This window comes from Cyprinodon variegatus, unplaced genomic scaffold (genome assembly GCF_000732505.1).
Source record: "Cyprinodon variegatus isolate N-32 unplaced genomic scaffold, C_variegatus-1.0 Scaffold224, whole genome shotgun sequence".
Taxonomy (NCBI): Eukaryota; Metazoa; Chordata; class Actinopteri; order Cyprinodontiformes; family Cyprinodontidae; genus Cyprinodon; species Cyprinodon variegatus.
The window spans coordinates 585,080-599,869 of NW_015150677.1; the positions used below are offsets into that span (position 1 = coordinate 585,080).

The 14,790-nt window shown below is 37.0% G+C and overlaps 2 protein-coding genes across 2 annotated transcripts in view; one reads left to right on the forward strand and one right to left on the reverse strand.

Moving 5' to 3' along the window:
• Window positions 1-1,061: 1,061 nt before the first annotated feature.
• LOC107088606 (chromosome unknown open reading frame, human C1orf27) lies at window positions 1,062-12,720 on the reverse strand. The gene is made up of 14 exons (XM_015380888.1): window positions 12,638-12,720; window positions 12,186-12,285; window positions 10,129-10,239; window positions 9,845-9,937; window positions 8,880-8,986; window positions 8,767-8,803; window positions 7,870-8,013; window positions 7,681-7,776; window positions 6,584-6,631; window positions 5,482-5,601; window positions 5,284-5,386; window positions 3,113-3,316; window positions 1,692-1,745; window positions 1,062-1,452 (listed from the first exon to the last, which is right to left on the reverse strand). Exons 2-14 carry the CDS (start codon window positions 12,282-12,284, stop codon window positions 1,382-1,384), a joined length of 1,287 nt encoding a protein of 428 aa, XP_015236374.1. The 5' UTR covers window position 12,285; window positions 12,638-12,720; the 3' UTR covers window positions 1,062-1,381.
• Window positions 12,721-12,980: 260 nt separating this feature from the next.
• The window catches only part of tpr (translocated promoter region, nuclear basket protein), a 28,716-nt gene continuing 26,906 nt past the window's right edge, over window positions 12,981-14,790 (forward strand). The window contains exon 1 of the mRNA XM_015380900.1: window positions 12,981-13,227. Within this exon, the coding sequence (XP_015236386.1) occupies window positions 13,077-13,227 (151 nt within the window). The 5' untranslated portion in view covers window positions 12,981-13,076. The remainder of the gene's footprint in view (window positions 13,228-14,790) is intronic.

Sequence of the window (14,790 nt, forward strand, 5' to 3'; positions counted from 1 at the left end):
TTATTAATACTCCAATCTCTCTCACTGCATTTATAGCTGCCAGTCTTTGGCGCATATCTCTACCAGGTCTGGACTTTGACTGGGTCACTTAACATAACTACCGGTAGCTGCTTTAGATCAAAGCCTGCTTTGATCTAAAGCAGCTAGTTAAAGTTAAAAGGCTGTTGTCTTGCAGGAAGGTAGATCTTCACCCCAGGCCCTTTGTTCAATGGATCTTCCAATCCTTTCCAAATCCTTCTCCCTGCTGATGAAAAGCATCCCCGCAGAATGATGCTGCCACTGCCATGTTTTACCCTTAGGATTGTTGTGTCCCGTAATGATCCAAAGGATGGACTAAAAGTGCTTTGAAAGACACATACAGGGGAACTCTACTTTTTAACATTTAAGATGGTAGAAGTTTTGGATTTTGGATGTAAATCTGTATTCGTGAAAAAAAGAAAGCCTTTCGAATTGTGGGACGCCAGCTTCAATATTGAGTAAGTAGCAAATATTTCCAGGATAATGATGTAATTTAGTGTGTTTAAAATCTATTTTTTATCTGGAAAAAAAAAGTATTCTATTACTCTTCAGCCAGTACATGTCTGCGTGTCTTTATGTCTAACATTTTCACAGGTTTTAGCTTTTCTGCAACATTCCACTTTCCTTCATGGACCCACAATAAGTTGAATGTGAAAGGCGCAACAATCAAGTGTGAATCTAACATTAAGACTACACCATTAATAAACCTTATGCCAGCTTTAGAAGTAAAGTCAGATATTCCTGTCTGTGTTGACAAATGCTTAATATTTCCTTTTTTTAATCTTTTTTAGCAGATTATTAATCTTAAAAATCAAGACTGCCTTACACTAATGTATTCAGCCCAATAGATTGTGATATAATATAATAGATAATCTGAGATTTTGTAATATTTTCAGTTTTACACCAAATCATGAAAGCAATAATAGAGGCAGCAAAGTGAAAAGATCAAGAACAAGATAATGTTTTTTTCATGAATAGGATTTACTGAATACACTTTGAGAAAATAAAAAACAAACTTAATATATCAGTGAAAATGGGCTTTTATATCAATATTTTTACTCATTTTTCAATTCAATCAATTATAGATTTTATTTTTTTGCTTCTCAAAGTAGTTAATGTAGTTAATTCTTGGGGCAAGTTTATTCGAGAGCTTGTTGACTTTATTCAACAAGTAATTCAGAAAATGTCAACCAAGGTTTTATTGCCTAGTTAATATGGGCTAAAGTCAATAATTCCTCTGGAAATCCTTTCTAAACCTCTATATTGGATTTCTGATTCAGGCAGAAGGTTTTAACAAAATATCTTTGTGTTAAAACCTAAGATATTAACACAATATCTTTCAATTTAAGGCTTGGACAATGCTTCAAGCATCACTGAGATACAACATCGATGCAGCCGAGGCCAGCAGGGCGACAGCGGTAGCCATGGCAACACCTACACAAGAAGAAGAAGAAGTATTTTGAAATTCTTAATCAGTAACTGCTTCCTGAAAAGAAAAGGTTAGATTAGATGAATTTTATTTTTTACTGTTGATTTAAGAAACCCTTATTAGTGACTACTAAGTAAAGAAACTGTTCACTGATCTGAAACTTTAAAATTTGACAAAAAAAAAACAAAAAAAACAGGAGAAATATGTAGTTGGACAAGTGTTTTCTCACATCTATATCACCCACCTATGTAGTTGTTCCTCCAGGGATGCGGCGGCTCAGCCTCTTCCGTTAATGACTCTTGAAACAAACAAAGAAAATCGAATCAATCAAGCAAACATGTGGCCTGCTTTTGTGGCAGGTTTATTTAAAGAGTACAATGAGAGAAACATTAGATCAACTGCAACAAATCTGGATCAGATTTTCATAAGACAAAATTAAACAAAAGTTATCAGAGAATATCATCCATCCATCCATCCATCCATCCATCCATCCATCCATCCATCCATCCATCCATCCATCCATCCATCCATCCATCCATCCATCCATCCTCAGGGTCATGGTGGAGCTGTTTCATATCTCCAGGAAGGTGGGGTACACACTATGACAGACTATGACTGACCTAAAAACTAAACGTCTAAATGAGCTCTGGTGTTTGGGGGTAGGATCAAACTGAAATCTATGTAATTGACTCTGATAATCTTTTTTTTTTTTTTTTTTTATTTCACAAGTACAGAGCAGTGGGTTGCCATTGGCTGTAGCTAGGGGTCATGCTCAGAGAGAGGGCCAGAGTGGCAGTCCATGGCCATACATGTATCTAGCCTTGAACTTAGAACCTCTGGAATCCCCAAAGCAGGCATTAGTGTGAAGGGTCTTGCCTAAGGACTGACACTGGCAGCTAATTCCCTCCAGCTGGGATACGAACCCAAGGTTCCTGCTTGCAGGATGGGTGACTTACCACTTGAGCAAGCCAGCTGCAGCATCAATATATAACCATATATGTGGTTAAATTATCTACATACAGTAGTGGCCCTTCAAAATTTCCCCACTTTCCTTGATGGGCCCTTTGCATGTCCTTGGCTGATCCACTACAATTCCTTTTTACACATTAATCTTTGTATTAAAGTATTCTTTCTTTCATGATTTCTGGACATTAAGATCTAAAACGAGGTGGCTTCTCCTGGTCAGACCCTGTAATTCAGTGAAAGGGTGGAGTAAAAAAATGTGCATGCCCAGGAGAATGAGGGGTTCACTCTAGTTGCTAGAAGTTGGAGGGATTTTGCTGGGAGTTGCAGGGAAGTGGTCTGCCATTCGGCTAGCATTTGACTGGGAAGGGCCATTTTAAATGACTGCTACTGTATTCATTTATTAAATAGTCTTGAAAGTACAAAGTGCAAAGTGGGATGTGAATTGCAGCTTGATAAACAACATTAATTCAGTTTATCTTTTGTTGGCTCTGCAGCGCTGCTCTTTATCAATTAGAAGAATTAGACCATTGCTGATGTTTTAAAGTCCAGACTAGGTGCTTTTCTTAAGCTGTGTAGTCATGGCGCAGGCAGCAAAGTTAAAATACAGTGTTTTCCTTGTCTTTTGCAGACATTATTGGGGTGATGGGATGAACAAATGTAACAAATATAAACAAAACAAACAAACATACTGTTTAGTACCTGCTTTAGCGTCGCTCTCTATTACTTCGGCGATCAATTCCTGTGTAATGTCCAAGTCTGCCTCAGTTGCCTCTATGTCCAACATCTCCTTAAACCGATCTGTCATTTCCGACAATCCCTCATCACTAAACTGGTAGTCGCACACACACAGTGGGCTGGTGGCTTTTACTGGGCAGAAGACACGACGAGGGAGGCAGAACTGCTCTGAAATGCACAAAGAACAAGGACATCATTAGAAACACCTCACTTCACTATTAATGACTTAATACTGGATTTTTTATTTACTTGCTATTAATCTATTTTTTAAGTGGAACCTTGTTGCAAAACAAATCTCCCCTCCTTTACATTTTTCACCTTTATGTAAATGAAAGGTACAGAAAGGCAGTATTGGGATTCCTCTTAGTGAGTGTTCAACTCAATGCATCCATAGTTACTCACGGTTGGTCATATAAATGTGTAGGTTGCCAGCAGCTGGCAACAGCGGGGTTAAAGCAGTCAGAGTAAAGAAAGTGATAAACATATTAGGACTGCATGATAAGGAGCACATTTCTACTTATAAGATGCTGCTATTTTTTAACACTTTTCTTTACCATCCCACTAAGTCCCACCACCTGCTGAGCAATGATGCATGCAGGTGTGGAAGGTGGACATAAAGCAAACAATGACAACAACAAAGGAAAGCGGCTCAGGGCTTCAGGTCAGTGGTGTGAAGTTGTCTTTAAAATGGTAAATTTTGTTGCATAATTACTTTTTACTCAATAAATGAATTGCATAACATTTAATTGTAAGAAACAACGCTTTAATTTCTGCAGAAAAGGTATCTGTAAACTATAGTAGGTGTGGAACATAAAAGTCTTACAAGTTTGCCTGGTTTAAAACTATTAATTAGATTTTAGCAAAATGCACATGGCCTAAATTCTAAGTCTGTCCTTTAGTAAAAAAATCAGTGGATTTTTATTAAATCCAAAAAGCAAACACATTAATAAAGGGTAAAACTTATGTGTAGCACCATAGATGCTTTTAATCTTTCCAGGTCATATTTGAAAGGAATTAGTACACCTTGTTTTTTTTTATTTTTTTTTTTGTTTTTTGTTTTTTATCTATATCTGCATTAAACACCTGCTGTAGGTTTTGCTAAAGCTTTTACTCCAAACCTGTAGTAAAAGAAAGCTTTTACTACAGGTTTGGAGTGTGCGGCTGCAACAGTACTTGGGTGTACTTGTGGTAACTCAATTATTTCTCCATATTGACCTTTTTAATATTTTTAGTTATTTCATTCAGATCGCTTCCCTGTTTAAAAAATCCTGCTAAAAAATTAACATTATTTTACAGCTGAAACTAAAATATGGACTATAAAAATGTCATATGTATATGTAATGATATTCATTCATTCCATCCATTTTCTGTCACGATTATCCCAACCAGGGTCGCGAGGGGTGCTGGCGTCGATCTCCAGCTGTTTACGGGCGAAAAGGCTGGGAACACACTGGACGGGTCGACAGTCAATCGCAGGATTGGCGATGTCTTTGTAATAATAGTTACACAAAAATATTTTTATCTAAAGTTTGCTAAAGATTTCTCCACATCAGTTTATCAAGAACAACAAGCTTAATAGGGACAACTCAGGAGAATTTCTAGACCTGTTTATATTCCGGTTTTTATTAAAGGTCTAGTGGAGTATGTTCGTTTTCCGGGTGGATCATCAAAATAAATGGTCCTTCTATATATATATATATATATATATATATATTTAGTGTCATGCACTATATATAGTGGAAAAATTACCAAATCTTCTTTCGGAAAGTAAGCTTCTTTAAGCGATGCAAACAGCAACTTTTAAACAGAGCATGCACGAGGAGAAATGGGCTTATGATTGTTCTCGCAACCCGTTTAATAGGCATTCCCTCTCGGGAGCGGGTAAAGAGTTGTGCGTGTGCATTTTTTTTTTTCTTCATTTACGGTAAGAGGAGAGGGTGGGTCTTTTCAAAAAGTTGCAAAAAAACCTCCACCATACCTTTAATGCAGGTTAGTTTTTCTTTTGAGAACTAATGGGTTAAAGCCTTTGGGTTAAAAACCATAATCCTTCTGAAATTGCTTAAATGATCCTCCTTACAACTGTAACCTCATCTGTAATTTGGTACATTAAGAGGATCAATCATGCAAATTTTCACCTGTCTGTTTTCTCTCTTTGTTCTCCTCGGTTTGTGTCTGCGGCTCCTCCAGCAGCATCTGAACTCTTGTGGCCACCGTAGAAATTATATCTCTCTTCAACAGCTGTCAACAAAAAAAAATAAATAATAATTATAGGTTCATTAAAAAGGTAAAATATTCTTTTAAAATGTTGCATTTTATAAGAACAGCATCATCACCTTCTCAGCCAGTTTAGCTTTGGGTTTGTTGCTGTGTAAGAAAGCTCTGCTATGAATCGCGCCTCTGACAGACAAACTGCCTCCACACTGCTGGACCACATCTGGGACCATCTGCCCATCCTGAATAACAGAGAAACTTCAGATCATATGCTATTTAACACTTCATGTTACTCTAAACAGAAATTCTTAGCAAAGTTGTGTAGGTTTCTGTGTGTTAGCTGCATTTTCTGCAGCTATCACACGTAGATGTTAATGTGGAAAACTGTATACAATTTCTAAATCATACCTTTTTATTTTTCTTGCAGAAGCCTAATTTAACTATGAAAATTTTGTAAAATATACAGCATCTATGTAAAGTGCATTCATTAACTAAGGAAAGAAATTAACCGTTTTTTGAGACGGTTAACTTTAACCCCATGCAATTAAAGATCAAGCTGCTGTTTTTGGGGAGACATGCCAGAGATTAAAGCCTCTTCATAATATTGTCACAAGCTATCTGGTAAAGAAAACAACAACAAAAACACCTATGAATATAACGATGAAAAATAAACACCTAATGTCCGCTGTTGAGTATGGCAGAGGAGCTGTGATGCTGTGGGCCATTGCTTACTATCTCATCAGAGCACATGTGGTGATGAGCTCTTTCCAACATCTCAGGATTGTGATTTAAAATCAGCTGGATTCGCATTAAAAAACGAAAAATTGGCTTCATGAATCTTTCAGAGATAACATGGAAAGAAGGAGGAACCTCGAACTCTGAATGCTTTGCATGGATTGTGCAAAGGTCTGTTTTTATTTGCGAAACAATATGGAGGAAGCTGTAATGTGGTTCTGGCAACAAAAGGAGGTAGTACAAACCATCGGCAGCTTGGGTGTTAATAATAATCTCACCAGTTATATCGTTTAGAAACAATTATTTGTAAAAGTGGGAATTTCTTTATACCAACTGATGAATTCATTATTTAAATGTGCTCGATTTAGGTTGAATGTTGCTACAATTTATAGGAAGATAGATAATCTACTGCTACAAAAAGGGCACATTTATAATAACTGTATTAGAAATCTCAACCAGCTAGTGTGGGCGGCACTGTGCATCTCTTACCGGTGTGATGAGCAACTGAGCTGTGTAGGTCTGTCTCACATTCTTCTTCTGGAGTGAAACAAAGCAAATAAAAAAAATTCTTCTTTATTGTAGAGACAAACAAGAGTTCAAATTTAAGCTTCAATCATCTGTGCAACAAACAGACTGCCTTCATTTGACCGAACAGTTACAAAAAACAAAACACTCAAACAAAACACTATCAATAACAGATTGAATTAACTTACAAAACCACACATTTAGAAATTCTTATTGCAGAATATGGCAACACCGATGGTTTATTTTTTAAAAACACAAACATATTCAATAAAGCCCAGATTTAAACTTTTTCAGTCTCTTGCTTTTCTTTAATTCAACATAAAAGCATCTAAATCATAAAGACTGGAAAAAAACCCCCACTTCTGATACTCTGTGTCTTATTACTAAACAGATTCGATTTCCCTTTGGAAACAATGTATTTTTGAATTGAATTGAATCAAATCATTGAGTTCTAAAGTGTAAGTAGGCGATTAACAGATTAAAATCAATTATAGCCAACGTCATGGGACTGGATTTATCCATTTATTATTTTGTTGGCTCCTTCTTTTAACTTTATACACACTTCCTGTCCTTTTTAATTGTGGAGGGATTGATAGGCTTTGTGTTTTTTTTTTGGACCCTTTAGCAAGTATAAATTTGATTTTACCAATAGAAAAAGCACAGATTCTAAAGGACAGTTATTGCGACATGGCTGCATTCTATCCATTGCAATATCTGCACCATGCTTTGACTGTCTAAGATGGTGAATGAAATGAACTTTATTTTCAACCTGTTGTTGTAATCTAATGCTATTAATGATTATGTTTTTTTTTTTTTTTTGCACTCTCTTTTTTAAAAGCAGGCATTAAATATGGGAATATGTCAAATAAAAAACAAAGATTAAACCATGCTGGAGAGCACCTCAGGTATAAGAGCTTAAAGTTTAATCAAACCGAAAGGCAGACGTGAACTTGGAGGTTTTAGTTTAGACAATCTGCGTTAAATCCAACTCCAAATAAATAAATGTGTTTCTAATATCACGTGTCTAGGTTTACTAAGTAATTGTGTTTATGTTTAACCACCTGTCCTGTTTTGATCTCCGAATCCTCCGGCAGCTTCTTTCCTTCTATTAGACAAACTCCCCTCTCAATCTGTTGCGCCCAAACTTTCAGCTCCTCCTGAAACAAGAAGCTTAAATCAGTTCCACTCAAACTTTTATATATAATAGTTTTTTTTTTTTATGTTTAATGTTTAATGTTTTTTTTCCCAACCTTAAGACAGTCATCCACAGGTTTAGTGCAGGTTATGCTGCCTGGGAGTGGTACCAACAGGTCTATATTCAGCCAACAGGACACCGTAGCCCAAGAAGAACACACGCCTGATTGGTACTTCCAATCGGCGGGCTTGGCAACACTCTGAAACATAAAAAAGAAAAAAAAACATGATCTGAGCACAACATGCTCTCTCTATGCACCAATAATCATTTAGTGTATGACTTGATTAGTCCACCTGTAAAGCAAAGGTAATTTCTTTTAGGTTATTTGCGTTTGCAAGGATTAATTTATGCAGAACTTGTGTAGATTGGGTGTGTCTGACTGTTTGGCTTAAATAAACAACTTTGTTTAGAGCAATCAAATTGAGGTTTTTACACCTAAGAGCAAGAACAAAATGTCAAGCATGGTGGTTGCGGCATCATGCTAAAGGTCTGTTTCACTCACAGTGGTGCTGGTGCCTAAATAAATAAATAGGACTAAATTTTGCATCTTAAGAAAAAACAATAGCTTGACAGTTGACTCAAATACAAATGGGTGACCAAATAGGGAAAAGTTTTTAAAAACAACACTAGTTTTATTCCAGACTAAGATTTAGTTTCTTGGATTGGCCTCAATCCTAAAAGAAAATGTATGAAATATTTTTTAAACAAAGACCTTTCCTCCATTTCTGACAGTAACAGCAATCCAAATTTTAAACAAGAATTGTGAAAAGTCCTTGTTAGCAGCTATAAAAACTGTTTTTTCAAACGTGGTTGAGAGAAAATTCTCCATTAATTCAAATTAAGTCATTCTTGTTTTTAAAAATTATTACAGATAAATCATGCTTTTCCCTAAGACAAAAATAGATAAAATAGACTAGAGCTTCTGCAGTTTAAGAGGGAAGACAAAACAAACCTTTGGGTCTTTGACATCAAAGGTTCTGCAGACAGTTCTGATGGTAGAGATTGAGAAAAACCTCTGCATGGTGTGCGGTAGAAACAACATAGCGTCTCTGGGAAAAAGGATACTTTCTGGTTTTGGGGTTGATGTGGAGCGTGACACAGTCTTTTACATCATCTTCAGCAGGCATCCAGAGCTGCTCCGAGGAGATCAGGTTCTCCACTGAAAACAGAAACTATGCAAACAAACACAGAGAGACTCCTGATGAGCCTGCAGTTCAATAAGCAACCACAGCAGAAGCTACTTGGACATATTTTTTAAGGATTATAGCCGTTTTAAAGCAGTTCTAACGCACTTTCGGTTGAATTTGGCTCCCCCAGTGGACAAAAGCAGTATTGTTTTGCCTGAAGAAGGCTGCATTTCCCAAGAGAACCAGCGCATAACATAATCCTGATCTAATGGTCGCGTGCAGTTAGATTGAACTACAATCCGTTTCCAGTGGCTGTGTGAAAGATGAATAGCAATGAGATAATAAATCTAACTGTGGCAAAACATTATATGACGATGTTGAAAATAAGAAACGTTTAACTTTGGTTTTGTACCGTATTCCTGCACCACTTAGTTAGAGACTTGAATGTAAATATCATGTAAATCCCTTTAATGTCTCACAATGGGAAAATTCACTCTCTGCATTTAACCAATCCCCTTGGGGAACAGTGGCCTGCCATTGTGTAGCACCCAGGGAGCAGTGTGGAAGCCATGAATTATGTATTGACAATAAAATCAGGAGGGTAGATGGTAAAAGCCAGGAATGACATATTAAGCTTTTTATTTATATTCCACAATTGCTCCATTGGTTTCATAAAAACTGCAAAAAAAAAAATGTTTTTGTTTTTCTTTAAGGTGAAAAAGAACAAAAGTTTTTTTTTTTTTACGTTTTGTGCAAAAGCATTTGCTATGTTAGGTAATAAATGCAGATGAAGTGTAAAATAACTGCAGACAAGTAGTAATAGCAGATAATTACAGGTTAATAACATTTAAAAATGTCCAGTTTTTAATCACAATTTTTCATGCTTGCACAAAGCCCCTGTACCTGTCGGAGGGTGGTTAGGGTGTCCTTGGCATCACTCTCACTGACCATAAAAACTCCCAACACAGACAGGCCTCCAGGCAGCATCCTGGATACCTGGAAAACCACAAACAAATGTTTTATATTTAAAGCATTCAACACTGGCTAACATTTAGACATATTACTCCATGTTGGATGTTGTAATACCACTGAAACTGAATCATATTCTATAAAAAAAACGTATTCAGGTCCGATCCAGGAAAAGACGTAAAAATGCAGATACTAGTAGTACCGGTAGTTTTACATACCTGTCTTGCATGCTCAGACACCCACTCCTTGTCAACTGACTTTCCAGCATCTGCAGACTCATTTTGGGGTGTCCTTGTTGCCATGACGATAAAATCCCTTTGAACCGAGCTCTAAAACATTCAGCGCTTAATATTACTGGATATCACTTCTCAACATGAATACAGTCATTCAGCTAAGATATTAATTAAACTATTATGTTAGTGATTTCAAATAGCACCTTATGACTTTGAAGAAGCTTTTTTACATTTACTGACTAATTTCATTTAATTTTAAACTAATTTAGTTGTTTTGACATGATGTATTCAGTATAAATATCAGTCTATTAAAAAAAAAAAAAAAAAAAAAAAGTTTAACCAACCTACGGAGCCTTTACCATGGAAAAAAATCCGAAAATACATTGTGTATTTACATTGTAGCATCCATATAATCTGTAAAACTCCCTGCATAATTATAATAAAGCAATTTATATGCATAAATCAAGTGGAACACTATGGCGATAGCCCTACTGCTCCACTTCTGAAAGTAAAATCTGTTAGGCTCTTTTTGGCATCAAGACAATTATTCTTATTGCCACATTGCCAGACAGGACACTGTAAAAAAAAAAAAAGAGTTTTTGAAGGTTGTGAATGTATTTTATTTTTAGAATGTATTTTATTTGATGCATTAACAAAAAAAAACATACACTTTTACAAATAGAAGGAAAAGAGTAAATAATTTTTCCAAGGAAAAACGTCAATCTATAGTTATTTTCCTTAACTCTGATACCTATTAATAACATTTGGGGCTACCAATTCCCTTCAAAAGTCACCTTATTAGTGAAAATAATCCTAAATGTATCCTTTTATCTATCTACACATGCGTTTAGTAAGGGCAGAATGCATGAATGAAATAACAACAGTATCATTAAAGGTATAGTCGAGGATTTCGCGTCCTCTCCACTTAGAAAAAAAATGCACATGCACAACCCTGTACCCGCTCCAAAAGGGAACGCCTATTAAACGACAGCATGCAAGAGCCAATTTCTTTTCATGCACGCTCAGTTTAAAAGTTGCTGTTTACATCGCTCATTGAAGCTTACTTTCCAACAGAAGAGTTGCAATTTTTCCACTATCTCAGACTCACCACCGGTAAGTGAAAATGGGGACGAGCACATAGGACAGCCTTACGTAAACATATCACTAGAATGATTGACATAGGAGGACCACTTATTTTGATGATCCCCCTGGATAAAGAACATCCTCCACTATACCTTTAAAGTGAAGGTCAGGATAAGTTTAAACTATGTTTAAGATTAAAGTAGTTGGGTAATAAATATATATTTCAAACTCTGAACAAATCACTGATATATAGGCCACTAATGCTAGCACAATAAATAGAGAAGCAATAAAATAACACATCCCAACTCTTGATAAGCCTTCAGGGAAAGGTTGGAAGAACTTAACTACCATTAAAAGTAAACCATAGAAAATGTGTTTAGTTTTCCACAATCCACATGGGTACATGTGATCAGATGAGCCAAAAACTACTAGAAAAAAATAGAATGTGTGAAGGAAGGCTTACTAAACACATAAATCCCAACTACACCCCGCCAAACATAAAACATGGTTGAGATAACATCATGCTGTGAGGACACTTTCTTCCACCATGCACATGCTTGTGGTGACCTGTCTCATAAAAATAGGTTAAATGTATTTATATGGTCATTACATTTCTGCAGTGCAAGTGCAATAACCCAAGTCAACTACTTTGTAGTCGTCCCTTACCTCTCTACTGTGCAGATATTTTTATATGCAAGGAAGGCATATTCCAGGACATTACAACTTTTTTCTCTTATGCTTTTTTGGTACTATATGCACTCTTTTTATATTGTCTGTTGTATTTTTTTTTATCTTTAAAGGTATCTTGTTTAAACTCATTGTACTCTATATAAGCTACTGGAAGTAGAATTTCCCTGAAGGACTAATCCTAAGGGATAAATAAAGTTGAGTCTAAGTCTAAATTGTGGTGTTCACCCGGCTTAATGCTAAAAGGGGTGAAAATATGTGCAAAGACCCACCTGTCCAATAAGCAGCCCTGTAACTGGACCTGTGAGCTGTGAGCACAGTTTGGACAAATATCCCTCTACATCCTCTTCAACAATATAGCTGCGACCCATACTGCAAAACAAAGACAAATAGGAGTTGTATCAATTCATTAACTTAATGTTACATGTAATGGGTTTGCAGTGGAAAACAGTTCTATGAAAGACAAGCAGAGGACTTGGACCCATAAAATAACAAGACAACGGTTTCACTTGCAGAGAAGTTATTAACAGTAACAAAACTCAAGCTTATTGTCATTAATGTGGTCGAGTGTCTTAGTAGCGATAGCTAGTTGGGGTGTGTGACATTTTTATGATGGCATTTTGACAGGTTACATTTTTAAAAGAACCCGCATGTTGGAGTTTAACAAATTTCACATAAGTGCAGAATTTTTCTCACATGGTTAAACTACGAAACATTTACAAACCTGAAAGCTGTCCTGACAGCTGGCTGTGGTTCGTCAGCAAAGTAAAAAAATGAGAAAACTACAACTTTAACGCGTTATTTGATGACGTATATCCGTCGCCGATTTATATCGTAACTATAGACTTCTATATTTTTTCCAAAATAAGACTAGAAGTCACTGAGCCATCAGACATAAGTGATGTGACTTTGAGCCTAAGCAGTCTTATTTAGAAGCGTTAATAACTTTATTCGACTAAATAAACATTGATCTCAACACATGTACCAATAATTGACAGTAAAAAGAGGGACCCGTTGCACCGGAAAGAGTTTTATTTTGAAAGTCTAAAGTGTACATCCTTTCTCCGTTCAGTTTTTGCCCGTTTCTGTTACACAGTTAAGGACCTTCCAGTCCAGCTTTTTTGGTCAGTTTTGGGGGACAGTCCGGAGAGGGGTTGGTGGAGATGGCGGCCGTCTTGCTGCAAGCTTTGGAGCGGACGGAGTTGAATAAACTCCCGAAAGGTGTCCAAAACAAGCTAGAGAAGTTTGTAACTGACCTGCAGAATGCTAACGAGGCGCTAAAGACACAGCATGAGCGGTTCAAGGCAGACAGCGGTAGGTAACATCAGCTCTCCATTATAGCTTCCTCTCTATTATTCTCCTTATTCAACAATAGACGTGGAAAACCTTAGTTTTCGTCGTTCGGTGTACAACTTATTGTTGGGTTTGATTGTTCTTTTGCTGAAAACTACCCTTCTTTTTTTAGCTACTGGAGCATGCTAAAGCTAGCTTCGGCGGTAGAAATTGGAGCCAGCAAGCTTACAAGAGAACATTTTGATTAGACAGACTCTAAAATAGTTTATTTGAACGCCAAAATTAAGCAAATGTGTTAAATAACTTTAGCAACATTGTTTTCAGATTCGTTATTATATCCATTTATATTCTCTCAATGGACAAAAAATATTTGCCCGATCAATAATGGAGTTTTGTGTAGAGGTCTTGGTTCGTAGATCAGTTTACTCAAAACGACGCGAGGCTGCCACTGATTAATCTATCCAAAACAACCCAGTGAAATAGTACAGATCTGCAAACGTTTGAAAAATGTTATTTAACCAAATTGTTTGTCCTTTAGGTAGACTTTTTAATCTGTCATGTCCTGTCACCTAATATTAATACCAATTCTACTCAAAAAATAAAAATCAGTTGGTAGTTCTCTTAATTATTTGTTTTCTGTATATCACCAGCTAAATTATATTTATAAAACATAGTTGTATTATAATTCTAGTATTTAATCAAACAGAGCACTGCCTTGCAGCCAGAAGGTTCCTGGTTCAATTCCCAGCCCGGGGTCTTTCTGCATCGAGTTCACATGTTCTCCCTGAGCATGTGTGGGTTCTCTCCGAGTACTCCGGCTTCCTCCCACAGTCCAAAAAACCTGACTTTTAGGTTAATTGGCTTCTCTAAACTTCACTAGGTGTGTGTGAATGGTTGTTTGTCCTGTTTGTCTCTGTGTTGCCCTGCGATGGTCTGGCAACCTGTCCAGGGTGAACCCCTCCTCTCGCCCATAGACAGCTGGAGATGGGAACCAGCACTCCTTGCGACCCTGCTTAGGAAAAGAGTGATGGAAAATGGATGGATGGACGTTGAAGAAACTTACCTCTGCATTTAACCCATCCCCTTCGGGGAGCAGTGGGCTGTCATCATGGGGCACTCTTAGAGCAATCGGGGGTTAAACCTCTTACTCAGAGTTCCAGAGTGGCAGTCTGTGGGAGTGGGGCTCGAAATTAGAACCTCAGAATTCCAAGCTCTATGCCCTAACCACTAGGCCACCACTCCCCCATAAAATTACGTTCCCTGACTGGAAATCGAACCCGGGCCGAATCCTAACCACTGGACCACCAGGGAGTTATATTACTGTTTTCTTAAATAACAAAACTGTAAGCAACACCTAACAAAGAGGAGACAGATCCAACTGCACACAGAGTGGATCCAGATCTTCAGGGATATCGCTCATTGTGCTGTCCTCACAACACGTGACCATGTGAAGCTAGACGGCCAGCGAACAACATGAAAAAAGTTTTCCTCACAAGGCTTGCTTTTCTTGCATTCTTGAAGAATCTTTATTCAATAATCTGGTTTTGATATCCTTTTTTATTTTGTAACTGAAATACACAGAAG